Genomic DNA, 20885 nt, shown 5'->3' on the forward strand with positions numbered 1-20885 from the left:
CATTTCTAGCTCTAGCTGAACTCCCACATGAATGCAGCCACTTGACAGAGCTTAAGCAACATGACATGAGAGACACTGCCCAGCTGAGTGCAGCAAACCCATGAATTGTGAGAAATAATAAATCATTACTGTTTTAATTCACTAAATTTGGGGGCAGTTTGATATGAAGTAATAGAAACACCTGCAAGCAAGGTGATGCAACAACAAAAACTAAAAACATTTAGCACTGGCTTTGGGTCCAGTAGGTAAGCAGAAGTTGAAGGGTAGTAAAGACACTGTTGTTGGATACCAGAAAAGTAGGAAGAAGCCCATAGGTGAAGCCTGGAGAAATGGCAAACAATCTGTTAGTGGAGGCTATAAAAGGCAGTGAGGTTGGAAAACTGATACTGGGGGCTGGAAAAGGGGGAAGGAACTCTTATGCAGTGACAGAACAACTAATAAAACTCGGGGCTGGAGTAACTTGCAAGGTTAAAAACATACCTACTAAACTTGTGGATGTGGCTAAGGAAATTTCCAGCCAAAATGATAAAAGAACTGTTTGGCTTATATTAGGGTTGGATATATAATAAGGTACTGCAAGAAGAAAGAAGAGCTAAAGAAAGAACTGATCAATTCTAAAGCAAAAATTAGAAAATATATAGAGGGTCCAGGACACTATTTCTAGTTCTCAAAAAAAATTCTCAAAGAAAGAAATTACTTTACAGCAAAGATCAAAACCATGGTATTGACAATGAAATGTAGCTTCAGAGTAAAAGTCAAATCAAGGGTGTGCTATAAAACCCTTTGTTAAAATCTCAGAAAGATTTAAATATTCTTCATAAATCCTCCTAATTAGACAAAAGAACTTATAATCTTGAGGGTACTGTCCTGCAGAAGCCTGACACAACTTTAGTAAAATAAGATCTATCTTAGAAAGAATAATGGATGTTGACTTTTGGGTAAAAAAATACACATATGACACAAATGAACTTATCTACGAAACAGAAACAGACTATAAACAGAGAAAAGACTTGTGGTTGCCAAGTGGTGGGGGAGGGATGCAATGGGAGTCTGGGATTAGCAGATGTAAACTATTATATATAGAATGAATAAATAACAAGGTCCTACTGTACAGCACAGGGAACTATATTCAATACCCTGTAATAAACCATAATGGAGAAGAATATGAAAAATAATATATATACATATATGAGTGTGTATATATGTATAACTGAATCACTTTGTTGTACAGCAGAAATTAACACAACACTGTAAATCAACTATACTTCAATAAAATAAATTTTTAAAAAAAGAATGCACCACAATAACATACATGGAAAACAGTTTTGAAGAGAAACACCATCATACTAGACTACAATGGACAGGGACATTTCAAAATGAAAAGAAATCTCCAGATCCCTAATTTTTTATGAGCAGAAAGCAGGCTGAGAGAATTATTCCACTACAAACATGGGTCATTTCTTACAGAAAAAGAATGATGAGTCAGACAGTGGATTCAATGTACCATACCATAAAATGAAGGGCTACTTATAACAATGAATTAGGAAATCATTCCCAGGAAGCAAAACTAGACCCTAATCTAGGTACATTCCCCACCCTGACAGTCAAGAGAACTAGTGACAAGTGTCTGGCTGGATTTCAGAATTGCCCTGAATCATGTGCTTTCTGTTTTCCCCTCTTTTGAATAATAGTGTCTCTTGCAGTCATCTTATTCTTTTCTCAGTAATATATTAGGCATGTGTTGGAGGGTGGTAAAAATACAATTGCCTTTTTATTTATTTTTTTCTGCTACATTTCCTCTGCTGTACAATATATCCTTGTAGCTTATGTATTTTGTACATAGTAGTTTGTAACTCTCAATCCACTACCTCTATGGTGCCCCCCACTGTTTCCCTCTCCCCACTGGTAAACACTAGTTTTTTCTCTATATCTGTGAGTCTGTTTCTGTTTTGTTATATTTATTTATTTTATTTTTTAGATTTCCAATATATATGGTAACATACAGTGTTTGTCTTCCCTGTCTGACTTATTTCACTAAGCATGATATTCTTCTGGTCCATCTGTGTTGTTGCAAATGGCAAAATTTCATTCTTTTTTAATGGTTGAGTAGTATTCTATTATATATAAATATATAAATATATATATATACACACACACATATATATATGCCACATATATATACAATTGATATATATGTATCAATAATATCTATTCATATGTTGATGGACACTTAGGTTATTTCCATATTTTGGCTATTGTAAATAATGCTACTATGAACACTGGGGTGTATGTATCTTTTAAATTAATATTCCTGTTTCCTTTGAACATATACCCAGGAGTGGAATTGCTGGATCATATGGCAGTTCTATTTTTAGTCTTATGATGAACCTTCATACTGTTTTCCACAGTGATTGCACCACTTGCCATTTTAGATAACACATCTCCAGATCAAAAGGAGCTGTGCCAAGAAGCCTCATCCATATCTAGACCTGGTATAGATGATAAGATTTTAGACTTCAAGATAAAACTAGAATGTAATGAGATTTTAGAAGGAAGAGGTGAGTACATTTTGCATGTGGGAGAAATATTCACATGTAGCCAGAGGGAAGACTATCACAGACTATTTCCAAAAATGACCGTCTATAATTTGTACCACCCCTACCTACATATGCCTTTTCTCCCATCAAAAAGTAGAATATATTTTCCCTCCCTTTGAGTCTGGGCTGGCCCCTAACCAGTAAAATGTGGGGAAATTATGTTCTAAGGCTTCTGAATGCAGGTCTTAAAGGGTCTTGCAGCTTCTTTTGACCTATTGGAGTCCAACTTCTATGTAATGATAAGTGGGCTTGACTACTAAACGATGATCAATTACATGAGAGAAAGATTCAGCCCTTAGCCATTCCACTTACCACCAGACATTTGAGGAAGCCATCTTAAACATTCTAAAGCTGAATGAAGCTACATGAGTGATCCCAGTACAACATGGAGCAGAAGAATCATCCCGATAAGCCCAGCCAACCCAAAAATCAATGAGAAATAATTAACTATTGGTGTAGTAAACCTCTAAATATTGGTTACTTTGTTATAGAGTAATAGAAAACTGAAATAAACATATGTACTTGACCACAAAAAATACCTTTTAAAACTTTCAAAAAGTCTGGACTTTCTATGTACTATTTTCTGATGTTAATTCTATAAAAAGGTAAACCAACAATGAAAAGATGAACTAAAAACATTTTTGTGAAACAAAGAAAAACTCAAACACCTATAAAATACAAATGAAGTTGTATTCAGTGAAAAATGTGTAGCCTCAATATTGTTTACTCTAATTAAACAAATGTAAAAATAAATAAACTACCTATATAACATACAGATTTGAAAAGAAACTAAACATAAACCAAAGACAAAAAGTGGTAGTAGAAATTAATAACAATAAAGGTTAGAGTAATTGAGTAGAAAACAAACAGTAACAGCAACAAGAAATAAAACAGTAAAATAGCTAAGTGAAACTCCAAACCTATTTTTATATAAAAATTATAATCCCCTGGTAAACCTGATTAAAAGGAAAAAAAAAAACCCCAATACTTCTGTAAATGGAAAAAGAGATTAGAAATAGAGGTACAGAAAAAAAAAACATATAATGTAAAATTCAAGCAGTACATTTGAAAAATCATTAGAAATGGATAAATTTATATGAAAATATAAACTACAAAAACAGATGCACCAATAATCTCAAAAGGAATTTGGAAACTTGTCAAAAAGCTACCATTTTTAAAAAGCTCCTAGATAATTTTACAGGTAAATTCTACATAAAATCTTCAAATCATTTCTCCCTTTTAAAAAAATCATTTTTGAATTCTGACTAGAAATGCAGTACATTTATTAATTTTAAGGGATTAATATATTTATAAAATTAAATCTTTCCATTTGGCAACAGTAAAATCTGAATTATAAGAAATGTTATTTACATTTCTATCTTAATACATTTAACTTATAATTAACTAGTTTATCACTGAGTTAAATTATTGCAAAAACTCTCTAATTGTTCTCCCTGACTGCAAAATCCAATCCATACCCTAATTAACAACTGATTAAAAAACTACGTCATGTAAAAAAACTAAAATATAGTTTTACATGACTTATTAAAAAATTTTACAAACATTATACTTACTTGGACAGACATAATAATACCAACTGATTCTAACACCCATGCCTGCCTGTGGAAGCAAAACTGAATACATTTTCCCTATAACGGACTCTTGAAAAACATGGGGGTTACAGGAACCCACCCAATGGAAAATCCACATATACATTTACAGCTGGCCCTTTGTATACATGGTTCCACACCTGCAGATTCAACCAACCACAGATTGTGTAGTACTACAGTACATATTTATTGGAAAAAATCCATGTATAAGTGGGCCCTCACAGTACAAACCCATGTTGTTCAAGGATTGACTGTAATTGCAAATGCTAACCAGGATTCAGAGAGCCATGTTTGCAGTTCAGATTTCAGTACCAATTTGTTCTCTAAACTAAGCAAGTCACATGTTAGCTTCTATTGGTCTCTGTAAAACAGTCTAGATCAGTGATAGTTCATAATGGAGTTTTGGAGGAGGGAGATAAATTCTCAAATTCCTTTAAAATTCTCATTAAATCCACAGACCTTCTCCAAAAAAATTATACCCACACAGAAAATTTTTACTTTAAATTCAGAAAAAAAAATTTAAATGACACTATCTGCTACAAATTGAATGCTTGTGCCCCCCCAAATTCATATATTGAAATCTAATCCCCAATGTAATGGTATTTGGAGGTGGAGCCACTGGGAGATGAATAGGTCATGAGGGTGGTACTCTCATGAATGGAATTAGCACCTTTATAAAAGAGATTCTAGAGAGCTCCTTTGCCATTTCTGCCATGTAAAGACACAGCAAGAAATGGCCATCTATGAACAAGGAATCAGGTTCTCACTGGACACCAAATCTGCTGGTGACTTGATCTTTGGACTTCACTACCTCCAGAACCGTGAGAGATAAATGTTTGTTATTTAAGCTACCCAGTCTAAAAAGTATTTTGTTAGAGAAGCCTGCTATGGTCCAAATGTTTGTGTCCTGCTCCCAAATTCATTATGTTGAAATCCTAATGCCCACTGTGATCATATTAGGAGGCAGAACCTTTGGGAGGTGATTAGGTCATGAGGGCAGAGCCTTCATGAATGAGATTAACACCCTTATAAAAGGGGCCTGAGAAAGCTCTCCTTCTGCCATACGAGAATACAAGAATTCTGAAACCCAGAAGAGGACCCTCACCCCATCACGCTGGTACTCTGATTTTGAACATCTAGCCCCCAGAACTGCTAGAAATAAATTTCTGTTGTTTATAAGCTACCCAATCTCTGGTATTTTGTTAAAGCAGTTTGAAGGGACTAAGACATGGCCCAAATGAACTAAAACATTAGTTTCAAGACTTATAATACTAATTAATAAAATGGAATTATAATAAATGTTTTTAAAATACACACAAAATGCTGTTCTATATAAAATCACCTGGTATGGTAGGCAGAATTCTAAAATGGCCTCCATGATCTCCATCCCTAAAGTTATGCTCTGTATAATCCACTCCTTTTAGTGTGAATACAACCTGTGACTTGCTTTTAGCCAACAGAATATTGCACAGTGATGACGGGCTTCCCTGGCGGTGCAGTGGTTGAGAGTCCGCCTGCCGATGCAGGGGACGTGGGTTCGTGCCCCGGTCCGGGAAGATCCCATATGCCATGATGTGGCTGGGCCCGTGAGCCATGGCCACTGAGCCTGCACGTCCAGAGCCTGTGCTCCGCAACGGGAGAGGCCACAACAGTGACAGGCCCACGTACCACAAAAAAAAAAAAAAAAAAAAAAAAAAAAATGCACAGTGATGAGATGCCAATCCCCTTATTAGACTGTATTATATATTTGACCTGTGAACAACATGGGTTTGAACTGCCTGGGTCCACTTATACAAGGATATTTTTCAATGAATATTGTACCTATATTTTCATTTTACAGATCTTTATATCAACTAAGTATAGGGAAAAGTGTGTTCGATTAGAGATCATAATATGTGGAATCAAAAGAACTAGGGTTTGAGTCTTGACTATCCAAGCTGTTTTGCCTTCCTGCCCTTTGGTGAGTCATTTATCAATTCCTTTGTTTTTGAGGCAGAGATAGTAGTATGCAAATTTTTGATTATAAGGGAGGGGATGGCATCCCTAACCTCCATGTCTTCAAGGATCAACTATATAGCTGAGGTGATAAGGTGTCACTCTCATGATCATATTATATTGCATGAGACTCTGTCTTAGCAAGAAAGAGAGACTCTTTGCTGGCCTTAAAGAAGTGAGATGCTATAATGTAAACTTTTTATGGAGAAGGCCACATGGCTAAATGCCCCAGTCCCACAACTACACAGAACTGAAATTTGCCACATCTACTTAAGTTTGGAAGAGGACTCCAAGTGACCAAAAAAAGCAGAGCCTAGCCAATGCCTTGACTGCTGTATGGTGAGGCCTTGAGCATAGGACACAGATAAGCCATGCTCAGAATGCTAAGCCATTCAAAACTATGAGACAATTTAAATTGTTTTAAGCTGCAAAATGTGAGGTAACTTGTTATGCAGAAATAGAAAACTAATACCATAAAGTTGTTCATTTTATATTCAGTATTTCAAGCAGTACTCTCATTTTCTTTGCAAATTTATGTTATTTGATTCTTGAATCATGCAGGTACGTACTTGTAGGACACTTAAGTCCAGCCACTCACGTGATGAGAGTGACCAAATGGGTGACATGATGCTCTGATGGTTAAGAAGTTAACTTGTAGCAAAAGAAAGTTTACCAAAGACAAGATGAAACAAAGGGTTACTTGTATTCTTTTCATTGGATCACATAAAAAAGAGTGGGCTATATTTACAATCTCTGAAAATTTTTTCATTTGCTTCTTGCATCTCTTATACCTTCTTGAAATAGGGCAGCTATTGTTTTACCCATTTTAGTGATGAAAACTATGAAGTTCAAGTAGGTTAAAGGGACTTGTCCAATGTCACTTAACTAGTAAGTCTGCTCTGACTCATAATATGATGTTCTTTCCTCCATGATACTGCCTATAATTGAGTGAACTATGGTAATTTTCATAACCTTGACAGTAAATGTGTCTAAATTTACCATTTGGTTTTTGAAACTTGCTGAGAAAAGTCAACTGACAAGAAAGAAGTATCTTAGGAAGAAATTTAATACACATATACACATACAAACACACATACATACACACCTATATTCATATACATACTAATATTGTCTATACATACAATTATTAGAGCCTTATTAATCAAATTTAGATGCACAGAGAGAGATTCTGTGTTACCTGGACTTGAGGCATATCTTCTTTTACTTTAAGCTCTTCCACTATAGACTTCCTGAAAAAAAATGTTTTAAAATATATCATGATATTTTATGATATTTGCATGACTACTTTGCTTTCTTGATGAGTACTTAAACCATTTTAAAGAAATGAAATTTTGAGAGGTGCACCCAAAATGATGGAGTAGGAAGACCCCGAATTTACCTCCTCCCACAGGGAAACCAAAATTACAACTATTTACAGAGCAAATACTGATGAGAATGACATGAAGACTACCAGAAAAGACTATCCACAAGTAAAGATATTAAGAAGTAACCACAATGAGATGGATAGAAGGGGCAAAGACTCAGTATAGTGAAGACCCACATTCCTGGGTAGGTGACCCACAAATGGGAGGATAATCACAATTGTAATTTTTCTCCCCCAAGGAGTGAGGGGTCTGAGCTCCACATCAGACTCCCTACCCCAGGGGTCCAACAATGAGAAGATGAGCCCCAAGAACATCTGGCTGTGAAGGCCAATAGGGCTTGCATATTGGAGAGCAGGAGGGCTGTAGGAAACGTAGATCCCACTCTTCTGGGACATGCAAAATCTCACATGCTCTGAGTCCCAGCGTAGGGTAAGTAATTTAAAAGTAGCCAGGTTCAGACCCATTTGCTGATTTTGGAGGGCCTCCTGGAGAGGTAGGAGGCAACTGGGACTCCTCTTGGGGACACAAAGGCTGGTGGCACCCATTTGGGGAGCTCATTCTACCACGAGGACAAGGTGCTCTCAAGCACCATTTTGGAATCCTCCCTCTAGACTATTAGTACCAGGGGCTTACCCACTCACCAGCAGGCTGACACTAGCCCAAGCAGCCCCTGATGCCCAGCCTTGGGTACCCAGCCCTGCCCACCAGCAGGCCAGCAACCACCACATGAGGCAGGATCTGGCACCCCACCTCAGGAAACAAACACACAAAATCTCAAATAAACAATCTCACCTTACACCTAAAGGAAGTAGAAAGAGAAGAACAAATAAAGCCCAAAATTAGTAAAAAGGAAAATAATAATACAGATAGGAACAAAAATAAATCAAATAAAGACTAAAAGAAATAATAAAAGAGGTCAAGGAAACTATGAGCTGGTTTTGAAAAGTTAAACAAAACTGATAAAACTTTATCCAGATTAAACAAGAAAAAAAGAAAGAGCAGTCCCAAATAAACAAAATAAAAAATCAAAGAGAAATTACAACTGACACCACAGAAATACATAAGAGATTAGTACAATTATACACAATAAATGGACAACCTAGAAAAAATGGATAAATTCCTAGAAATGTACAATTTCCCAAGACTGAATCAGGAAGAAATAGAGAATATGAACAGAGTGATTACCAGAAATGAAATTGAATCAGTAATCAAAAAAATCCCAATGAACAAAAGTCCATGACCAGATCACTTCACAGGTGAGTTCTAACAACCATTAAGAAAGAGTTAACACTTACCCTTCTCTAACTATTCAAAAAATTTAAAGAGGAGGAAACACTCTGAACTCATTCTATAAGGCCAGCATCACCCTGATATAAAAACCAGACAGAGACACCACAAAAAAAGGAAAGTTATAGATCAATATCACTGATAACTATAGATGCAAAAATCCTCAACAAAATATTAGCAAACCAAATTCAACAATACATTAAAAGGATCATACATCATGATCAAGTGGGATTCTAAATATGGTTGCAAGGATAATTTGACATCCAAAAAATCAACTAACATAATAAACTATATGAACAAAACAAAGAATAAACATCATATGATCATCTTCATAGATGCAGAAAAAGCTTCTGACAAAGTTCAAAATCCATTTATGAGAAAAACTTTCAACAAAGTAGATACAGACAGAATATACCTCAACATAATAAAGGTACTATATGAAAAACCCAAAGCCAACATCATATTCTACAAGAAAAAGCTAAAAACATTTTCTCTAACATCAAGAATAAGACAAGGATGCCCATCACCTTTATTCAACATAATGTTGAAACTGAAGTCCTAGCCACAGCAATCAGACAAGACAAAGATATAAAAGGAATCCAAATTGGAAAAGAAAAAAATAAAACTGTCACTGTTTGCACATGACATGATACTATATTTAGAAAATCCTAAAGATGCTACCAAAAAAGACTATTAGAAATAATAACTGAACTCAGTAAAGTTGCAGGATACAAAATTAATATACAGAAATCTCTTGGGTTTCACACACTAACAACAAACTATCAGAAAGAGAAATTAAGAAAACAATCCCTTGGGCTTCCCTGGTGGCACAGTGGTTGAGAGTCCGCCTGCTGATGCAGGGGATACAGGTTCATGCCCCAGTCCGGGAAGATCCCACATGCTGCGGAGCGGCTGGGCCCGTGAGCCATGGCCACTGAGCCTGTGCGTCTGGAGCCTGTGCTCCGCAATGGGAGAGGCCACAACAGTGAGAGGCCCACGTACTGCAAAAAAAAAAGAAAGAAAAAAGAAAACAATCCCACTCATAATTGTATCAAAAAGAATAAAGTACTTAGGGATAAATCTGACTGAGGTGGTAAAAGACCTGAACCTGGAAACCTGTTAGAAAGTGATAAAAGAAATTAAAAATAACATTAACGAATGGAAAAATATTCCATGCTTATGGAGTGGAAGAATTAACATTGTTAAAATGACACATTACCAAAAGAAATCTACAGACTCAGTACAATATCTACAAAAATACCAATGGCATTTTTCACAGAACTAGAACAAATAATTCTAAAATTTCTATGGTAACACAAAAGACCTCAAATAGCCAAAACAATCTTGAGAAAGAACAGAGCTGGAGGTATCATGTGCCTTGATTTCAACCTATACTACAAAGATATAGTAATCAAAACAGTATGGCACTGTACAAAAACAGACACACAGTTCAATGAAACAGAGTGAGAGCCCAGAAATAAATTCATACATATATGGTCAATGAATCTAAGACAATGGAGGCAAGAATATACAATGGGAAAAAGGCAGCCTCTTCAATGAATGATGTTGGGAAAACTGAACAGCTACATGTATTGTAGAAGAATCAAACTGGACTACATTCTCACACCATATACAAAAGTAAACTCAAAGTGGATTAAAGACTTAACTATAAGGCCCGCAACCATAAAACTCCTAGTAGGTAACATAAGTGGAACACTCTTTGACATTGTTGTTAGCCATATTTTTGGTATATGTCTCCTCAGGCAAGAGAAACAAAAGGAAAAATAAACAAATGGAACTACATCAAACTAAAAAAAGCTTTTGCACAGCAAAGGAAACTATCAACAGAATGAAAAGTCAGCCTACTATATGGGAGAAGATATTTCCAAATCATACATCTGATAAGGAGTTAATATCCAAATACAAAGAACTCATACAACTTAACATCAAAAAAACCAAAAAATGTGATTTTAAAATGGCAGAGAACCTGAATAGACATTTTTCCAAACAAACAAGGTGTCTAGATGGCCAACAGGTGCATGAAAAGATGCTCAACATTACTAATCATCAGGGAAATGCAAATTAAAACCTCAATGAGATATCACCTTACACCTGTCAGAATGGCTATTATCAAAAAGACAACAAATAACAAGTGCTGCAAGGATGTGGAGAAAAAGGAACCCTTGGTGCTTTGTTGGTGGAAATGTAAACTGGTGCAGTCACTATAATAAAAATTATGGGAGTTCTTCAAACAATTAAAAATAATACTACCATATGATCCATCAAGTCCACTTCTGGGTATTTTTCCAAAGAAAACAAAAACACTATCCCCAAAAAATACATGCACCCCTATGTTCATTGCATCATTATTTATAAATGCCAAGATATAGAAGTAACCTAAGTACCCATCAACAGATGAATGGATAAAGAAGATGTGATATGTATGTGTGTATATACAGATATAATATAACTCAACCATAAAAAAGAATGAAATCTTGCCATCTGTGACAACAAGGATTGTCAGACAAAGAAAGACAAATACTGTATGATTTCACTTATATGTGGAATCTAAAAAACAAATGAACAAACATAGCAAAACAGAAGCAAACTCATAGGTACAGAGAACAAACTGGTGGTTTCCAGAGGGGAGGAGGGACTGGTGGTTTCCAGAGGGGAGGAGGGAAGGGGGATAATTAAAATAGGTAAGGGAGATAAAGAAATACAAAATGCCAGTTATAAAATCAGTAAGTCATGGGGATGTAATGTATAAAGGGAGATTAAGAAATATAAAATACCAGTTATAAAATCAATAAGTCATGGGCATGTAATGTATAGCATAGGGAATATAGTCATTAACATCATAATAACTTTGTGTGGTGACAGACTTATCATGGTGATCATTTTGTAATGTATTAAAATATCGAATTACTGTGTCATATACCTGTAACTAATACAATAAGCCAATTATACTTGAATAAAAAAGAAAGTAAAATTTCATAAGAAATTCACATTTTTAAAAGCCATAAAATTCATAAATGATAAATAACTGAATAACATTTCTCAAACTGACATCTCATTGGTATGATTAAAATATGGCATGCTGAGATGGGAAAAGGATTTCCAAAGTACATTGGTCATTTTTTCTTCTCTGTTCATCTTTTCTTCTCTCAAGAAAAGGCCATTTGTCTGATGAATTTCTTTTCAGAATTTGTAGAACTCTATAAAGTTTGAATTCATAGTTTTGTTAAGCTATATATTTATATTAGGGTTTGATCAAGCAAATTCCAACTGCATAAATTATTTTATATTAGTAAAGAAAATATTCTCTTGGTAAGGGCACTTTACAATAACTCATATACATTAAAATCAGATACTTTTTTAAATAAAATAAGACAACCAAGAAGTACAGTAAAAAGGAAGAGCCCAGACTGGGGAGAGGGATTAACATACAAATTACAAATCATTAGCTAAACCATCAAGAAAATATTGTAAATCCTTTTTTCCCTAGAATTATTTGTATTTAATTGTTTACCTATTCCTGAATATCTTGTGATTTATTCTACTCTAACCCATTTTTAGTTCTTTGCTCTTCCTTTCTCAGCTTTCTCCCATAATCATATCCTGGTCTGCTTATAAAACTATATATTTGCTAATGCTATGCTTTTTTAGAAACCTTTTAGTAATGTCTATATGACCCTAAATTGTATAAAATGAAAATATAAGTTTATAAGTAAAAAATATTAAGTATCTTTATTTATGTCTTACTCTTCTGAATCTTCAGATATTCCTACATCTTTTTTCTTCTCCATTTTCATAGTTTTCTTTTGTCGCTCACTTGTAGCCTTTGTTTTCTATGTAGTTTTATATAAACCAGAAAAAAATAGTTAAGGAGACCATAAATTATAGGTAAATACATCATAATACACATTACTAAGATTGCTATTTTACTTTGAGAATCACTATACTATGTTTCAAGGGAAATTATCTGAATAAAAGCAAATGTTTGTTATAGTGCTTTACAAAATGTAAGTTGCAAATGAGCTAATACATATCAAACAATTAAATTCCTTTGACAAATTACAGTCAGTTCTGCTATAACATTGCATACAACATCCTGAAAATCACCTCACTGAAAAATCATATGATAAAAACTGCAGGATATATGGGGAAAATGGGGTAAGGTGCACAGAATGCAAAAAAATTGTCGATGATACATTTAAAAAAATAAAAACCTAGTAAGAAAATTAATCCAGTTTTATACAGTTAAATGATTAAGAAATACATACTACGAGAAACATAGCTCTTTATCTTGAATAAGACATGAAGCTTGTTTTTGGAAATGAGCATGAAACAAATTTCAACTTGTGCGTTATCATGCAGTATGGGAAGGAAGGCTATCTGAAATTGGATGAAAAGTTGTAACACCATATGTGGACTGGTGTGGTACACAATACACATGGTAAACTGAAGTAGCTAGTAGAAGCTGTTTTTCTACGTTCACCTAGTACTATTTTCAGATGAATTTGTGCATAAGCATATGTAAAATTCACATTATGCTCAAACTGTTCTGTCATGTTGTAACAAATCTGCATTTCAAAACAAATATTAGAGCAGAACTGACCACAGGTTTTAAAGTATTATTGAACTACTATGTAGTACTGGATTATTTTCTACAAGAAAGTATAGAAAAAATTTGACAATTAGATTATTGAAAATTTTAGATGATCTTAATAATAGACACTATTAGGTATTGGGAGATCATTTCCTATTTCAGACCACAACCTCCAACAGATACCAAACTCACTGTAGCAAAGTTCTCACAAGTTAAACACCAAGTATAACAATTCCTATAAAATATAGAAAATAAGTATAATAATACATTTTTAATGAGAATTGTTAAGGTTGCCAAATAATTTTCCAGTTTAAACACGAGTTTTGGTACATATTTCTATTTAGAAAAATCTAATATACTGCCAATCAAAACATACTAAAATAACGAAAGGGAAAAAAGACTAAAAAAATAACAAAACAGATCATCAGTTAGTTGTGGGACAACTTCAAGTGGATTAATATACTTAAAGTTGGAATTCATGGAGAGAAGGGGTGGGAAAAAAGAATAACTATTTGAAGAAATAATGGCCAATTTTTTTCAACTTTGATGAAAACTGTATATCCACAAATCCACAACAGTACAAGGAAAACTACACCCTCCCAAGACACATCATAATCAAATTATTTAAAAGCAGCAATAAAAAGAAAATCTTAAAAGCAGACAGAGGAGAAAAGCAGAATACACACAAGAATAAAGAAGAAAACATTTCTTGTAAGAAATAATGCAAGCCTGAAGACAAAGGAACAATATCTTTAAACCACTCAACATAGAATTCTTTATCCAGGAAAAATATCTTTCAAAACTGATGGCAAAAGATACTTCTTTTGGTCTGGAAATCAAAGAGGTGAAAGAATTCAGCAGCAGCAGCCCTGCACAACAAAAAAGATAAAGAATCCTTCAAGGAGAAGAAAAATGATACCAGATAGAAATAAGAAAATACACAAAGAAGAATACCACAAATGATAATTATGTGGGTAAATATAAAGACTGTTTTCTTGTTATTTAAATCTCTATAAAAGGTAATATTTTACAGCAAAATTAATAACAATGTGTTGTGCAGTTTACTGTTGTGCAGTAAAATGTATAAAAACAATTGCACAAAGGCCAGAAAGGGACAAATGAATGTATGTTCTAAGATTCTCATACATGAAGTGATTCAATGTCATTTGAATAGACTACAGTAAGTTAAAAAACAAGACTGTAAACCCTAAAGCAGCCAATAAAGCAACCCACTGAGCAACAAATTAAAAAGTAATACAGATTTTGCTACTTGAAAGTAGGGTGCTGTTGCAACACATAACTAAAACTATGGAAATGGCTTTGAAATAAGGCAATAATGGGCAGAGGCTGGAAGAATTTTATGGAGTATTAAAAAAAAATAGTCATGAAAAAATATTATGGGAAGAGGAAAAATCCTTTAACCTGATATATGGTTTTGAAAGAGAAAGAGAGACAGAAAGGCAGGCTGACTAATCACAAGAAAATATTCCCCTTAATATCAGGAACAACAACAAAAAATTCCTGCTTTCATACTGTGTATTCAGTATTATTTGAGAGGTCTTTCCCAGTGTAGCAAGGCAAGAAGAAGAAGGTATTACAAATTGGAAAGCAAGAAAATTTAGGCTATCATTTCCAGATACCTCAATTATGCAAGTAGGAAATAAAAATCTAACCATTATGATAGTGTAGCTAGGTTTGTAGATGGAAATTCAATATACAAAAATTTGTTACATTTCTCTAGCAATAACTTTAAAATATTTTAAAAGATACAATTAACATAGCATAAAAATACAAAGTACCTAAGATTAACCTAACAAAAGTGAATAAGAGCTTTATGAAGAAAACCATAAACACTGATTGTAAGCATTACAAAACTTTCCAAAATTGAGACATTGAATGTTTATAAACAAAAAGATGTATCTTGATATCCTATATGTAAATCTCTCAAATTTGATGTACAGCTTGAGAGCAATAGTGGAATTTGACATATTAACTCTAAAATTTACAAGAAGGTGCAAAGACCAAAAACAAATTCTCATATATAACAAGGTGGGTTAACTTGCCCACAAAATAACAGGACTTACTATAAATATATAATCATTAAAGATCTCAGGGGCTTCCCTGGTGGCGCAGTGGTTGAGAGTCCGCCTGCAGATGCAGGGGACGCGGGTTCGTGCCCCGGTCCGGGAGGATCCCACATGCCGCGGAGCGACTGGGCCCGTGAGCCATGGCCGCCAAGCCTGCGCGTCCGGAGCCTGTGCTCCGCAACGGTAGAGGCCACAACAGTGAGAGGCCCGCATATCACAAAAAAAAAAAAAAAAAAAAAAAAAAAAAAAAAGATTTCAGGCATTGGTGTAGGAATACACAAGGCCAATAGAACACAATAGAAAGAACAGAAACAAATCTTTTTTTTTTTTTTTTTTTTTTGTGATATGCGGGCCTCTCACTGTTGTGGCCTCTCCCGTTGCGGAGCACAGGCTCCGGACGCGCAGGCTCGGCGGCCATGGCTCACGGGCCCACCCGCTCCGCGGCATGTGGGATCCTCCCGGACCGGGGCACGAACCCGCGTCCCCTGCATCGGCAGGCGGACTCTCAACCACTGCGCCACCAGGGAAGCCCAAAACAAATCTTTTTATGCAGTAATATTTTTTGGCAAAAGCATACCAAAAAATATATATCTAGGAGCTCCTATTTAGGAAGCTATAGTAGAAAGCCAGGAGATGGCAGAAGTGGAATAAATAAGGAGTTAGGCTAATGTAACTGTGGTTGGCACTCTGAAAAGGCAAGGGGAGCTGCAGGTACAGTAGCAGCTCTCCTGTTATTTTCCCAGCCTTTGCCCTGTGTACTGATGAAGAGGCCGTAAAAAAATTGGCAGGAGTCCCTCCCATCAGAAAGCTTGCACAAGCCTCTTAGATAGCCTCATCCACCAGAGGGCAGTCAGCAGAAGCAAGAAGAACTACAATCTTGCAGCCTGTGGAACAAAAACCACATCCACAGAAAGATAGACAAGATGAAAATGCAGAGGACTATGTACCAGATGAAGGAACAAGACAAAACCCAAGAAAAACAACTAAATGAAGTAGAGACAGGCAACCTTCCAGAAAACAGAATTCAGAATAATGATAGTGAAGATGATCCAGGATCTCGGAAAAAGAATGGAGGCAAAGATCGAGAAGATGCAAGAAATGTTTAACAAAGGCCTAGAAGAATTAAACAACAAACACCTAGAAGAATTAAAGTACAAACAGAGATGAACAATACAATAACTGAAATGAAAAATACACTAGAAGGAATCAATAGCAAAATAACTTAGGCAGAAGAACGGATAAGTGACCTGGAAGACAGAATGGTGGAATTCACTGCCGCGGAACAGAATAAAGAAAAAAGAATGAAAAGAAATGAAGACAGCCTAAGAGATCTCTGGGACAACATTAAACACACCAACATTCACATTATAGGGGTCCCAGAAGGAGAAAAGAGAGAGAAATGACCTGAGAAAATATTCAAAGAGATTATATTTGAAAACTTCCCTAACATGGGAAAGGAAATAGCCACCCAAGTCCAGAAAGCGCAGACAGTCCCAGGCAGGATAAACCCTAGGGGAAACACGCCAAGAAACATAGTAATCAAACTGGCAAAAATTAAAGACAAAGAAAAATTATTAAAAGCAGCAAGGGAAAAACTACAACTAACATAGAAGGGAACTCCCGTATGGTTAATAGCTGATTTCTCAGAATAAACTCTACAAGCCAGTACGGAGTGGCACAATACATTTAAAGTAATAAAAGGGAAGAACCAAGATTACTTTACCCAGCAAGGATCTTATTCAGATTCAATGGAGAAATCAAAAGCTTTGCAGACAAGCAAAAGCTAAGAGAATTCAGCACCACCAAACCAGCTCTACAACAAATGCTAAAGGAACTTCTCTAATTGGGAAACACAAGAGAAGAAAAGGACCTACAAAAACAAACCCAAAACAATTAAGAAAATGGTAAGAAGAACATACATATCGATAATTATCTTAAATGTGAATGGATTAAATGCTCCAACCAAAAGACACAAGCCTGCTGAATGGAATACAAAAACAAGACCCATATATACACTGTCTACAAGAGACCCACTTCAGGCCTAGGGACAAAGACAGACTGATAGTGAGGGGATGGAAAAAGATATTCCATGCAAATGTAAATCAAAAGAAAGCTCGAGTAGCAATACTCGTATCAGAAAACTAGACTTTAAAATAAAGAATGTTACAAGACACAAGGAATGACACTACATAATGATCAAGGGATCAATGCAAGGAGATATAACAATTATAAATATAATACATGTACCCAACATAGGAGCACCTCAATACTTAAGGCAAATGCTAACAGCTATACAAGAGGAAACTGACAGTAACACAATAATAGTGGAGGAATTTAACCTCTCACTTACACCAATGGACAGATCACCCAGACAGAAAATGAATAAGGAAACACAAGCTTTAAATGACACAATAGACCAGATAGATTTAATTGATATTTATAGGACATTCCATCTGAAAACAGCAGATTACACTTTCTTCTCAAATGCACACGGAACACTCTCCAGGATAGATCACATCTTGGGTCACAAATCAAGCCTCGGTAAATTTAAGAAAACTGAAATCATATCAAGCATCTTTTCTGACCACAACCCTTTGAGATTAGAAACCAATTACAGGGAAAAAAATGTAAAAAACACAAACACATGGAGGCTAAAGAATACCTTACTAAGTAACCAAGAGATCACTCAAGAAATCAAAGAGGAAGTCAAAAAATACCTAGAGACAAATGACAAAGAAAACATGATGACCGAAAACCTAAGGGATACAGAAAAAGCAGTTCTTAAGAGGGAAGTTTATAGCTATACAATCCTACCTCAAGAGACAAGAAAAATCTCAAATAAACAATCTAACCTTACATCTAAAGCAACTAGAGAAAGAAGAACAAACAAAACCCAAAGTTAGCAGAAGAAAAGAAACCATAAAGGTCAGAGCAGGAGTAAATGAAACAGAAGCAAGGAAAACAATAGCAAAGTTCAATAAACTAAAAGCTGGTTCTTTGAGAAGATAAACAAATTGATAAACTTTTAGCCATACTCATCAAGAAAAAGAGGGAGAGGACTCAAATCAATAAAATTAGAATGAAAAAGAAGTTCCAATGGACACCGAAGAAATACAAAGCATCATAAGACACTATTACGTCCATCTACATCAATAAAATGGATGACCTGGAAGAAATGGACAAATTTTTAGAAGGCACAACCTTCCAAGACTAAACCAGGAAGAAATAGAAAATATGAACAGACCAATCACAAGTAATGAAATTGAAACTGTGATTAAAAATCTTCCAACTAACAAAAGTCCAGGACCAGATGGCTTCACAGATGAGTTCTATTAAGAGAAGAGCTAACACCCATCCTTCTCAAACTCTGTGAAAAAATTGAAGAGGAAGGAACACTCCCAAACTCATTCTATGAGGCCACCATCAACCTGATATCAAAACCAGACAAAGATACTACAAGAAAAGAAAATTACAGACCAATATCACTGATGAATACAGATGCAAAAATCCGCAGCAAAATACTAGCAAACAATCCAACAACGCATTAAAAGGTTCATACATAGAGGCGAGAATATGGCGGAAGAGTAAGACGCGGGGATCACCTTCCTCCTCACAGATACATCAGAAATACATCTACACGTGAAACTTCTCCTATAGAACACCCACCGAACGCTGGCAGAAGACCTCAGACCTCCCCAAAGGCAAGAAACTCCCCACGTACCTGGGTAGGGCAAAAGAATAAAGAATAAACAGAGACAAAGAATGGGGACTGGACCTGCAACAGTGGGAGGGAGCCGTGAAGGAGGAAAGGTTCCTACACACTAGAAGCCCCTTCGCGGGGGGAGACTGGGGGTGGCGGAGGGGCAAAGCTTCAGAGCCGTGGAGGAGAGCGAAGCAACAGGGTGTGGAGGGCAAAGGGGAGATATTCCGCAGAGGATCGGTGCCGACCAGCACTCACCAGCCCGAGAGGCTTGTCTGCTCACCTGCCGGCACGGGAGGTGCTGGGAGCTGAGCCTCGGGCTTCAGTCGGATCCCAGGGAAAGGTCTGGAGTTGGCAGAGTGAAAACAGCCTGAAAGGGTTAGTGCACCACGGCTAGGCTGGCCGGGAGGGAGTCCGGGAGAAGTGTGGAGCTGCCGAAGAGGCAAGAGACCTTTTCTTCCCTCTTCGCTTCCTGGTGCGCGAGGAGAGGTGTTTAAGTGCGCCGCTTAAAGGAGCTCCAAAAACAGGTGCAGAGCTACCGAAGAGACAGGAGACTTTTTCTTGCCTCTTTGCTTCCTGGGGCGCAAGGAGAGAGGATTAAGGGCACCGCGTAAAGGAGCTCCAGAAACGGGCGCGAGCCGCGGCTGTTGGCACAGACAACAGACGGGTGTGGGACGCTAGGGTTGCTGCTGCCGCCACCACGAGGCCTGTGTGCGAGCACAGGTCACTCTCCACACCGCACCTTCTGGGAGCCTGGGCAGCCCACCACTGCCAGGGCCCCGTGATCCAGGGACAGCTTCCCCGGGAAAACACGCAGTGCGCCTCGGGCCGATGCAGCGTCACGCTGGCCACTGCCATCGCAGGCTCGCCACGTATCCGTGCCACTCTCTCTCCCCGGCCTGAGCCAGAGCGCCCGAATCAGCTGCTCCTTTAACCCTGTCCTGTCCTGTTTGAGCGAAGGGCAGATGCCCTCGGATGACCTACACACAGAGGCGGGGCCAAGTCCAAAGCTGAACCCCAGGAGCTGTGCGAACAAAGAGGAGAGGGGAAGGTCTCTCCCAGCAGCCTCAAAAGCAGCGGATTAAAGCTCCACAGTCAACTTGAAGTGCCCTGCATCTGTGGAAAACCTGAATAGACAGCGAAATATCCCAAGTTGAGGAGGTGGACTTTGGGAGCAAGATATATTATTATATTCCCCCTTTTTCTTTTTGTGAGTGTGTATGTGTGTGCTCCTGTGTGAGATTTTCTCTGTATAGCTCTGTTTTCACCATTTGTACTAGGGTTAGAGGACCCATTTTTTTTAATAGAAATTTTTCTTCTTAATAATTATTTTTTATTTTAATAACTATATTTTATCCTACTTTATTTTGTCTTCTCCCTTTCTTTCTTCCTTTCTTCCCTCCTTTCTTCCCTACTTCCCTCCTTCCTTCCTTCCTTCCGTCCTCCCTTCCTTCCTCCCTTCTTTCCTCCCTTCCTTCATTCCTCCCTTCCTCCTTCTCTTCCTTTCTCTCCTCCTTCCTTCCTTTATTCCTCCCTCCCTCCCTTTCTTCCTTCTTTCCTTCCCTCCATCCCTCCTTCCTTTCTTTCTTTCCTTTCTATTTTTTCTCACTTT

At 36.7% G+C, this 20885-nt stretch overlaps 1 protein-coding gene across 1 annotated transcript in view; it reads right to left on the bottom strand.

The window, feature by feature from the left end:
- CCDC7 (coiled-coil domain containing 7) overlaps positions 1–20885 on the bottom strand; it is a 255469-nt gene that overhangs the window by 173927 nt on the left and 60657 nt on the right. Inside the window, exons 12-13 of the mRNA XM_067030362.1 lie at positions 12640–12725; positions 7401–7452 (exon numbers count right to left, since the gene is read on the bottom strand). Of these exons, the coding sequence (XP_066886463.1) occupies positions 7401–7452; positions 12640–12725 (138 nt within the window). The remainder of the gene's footprint in view (positions 1–7400; positions 7453–12639; positions 12726–20885) is intronic.

This window comes from Kogia breviceps, chromosome 3, assembly GCF_026419965.1.
Source record: "Kogia breviceps isolate mKogBre1 chromosome 3, mKogBre1 haplotype 1, whole genome shotgun sequence".
Classification (NCBI taxonomy): Eukaryota; Metazoa; Chordata; class Mammalia; order Artiodactyla; family Physeteridae; genus Kogia; species Kogia breviceps.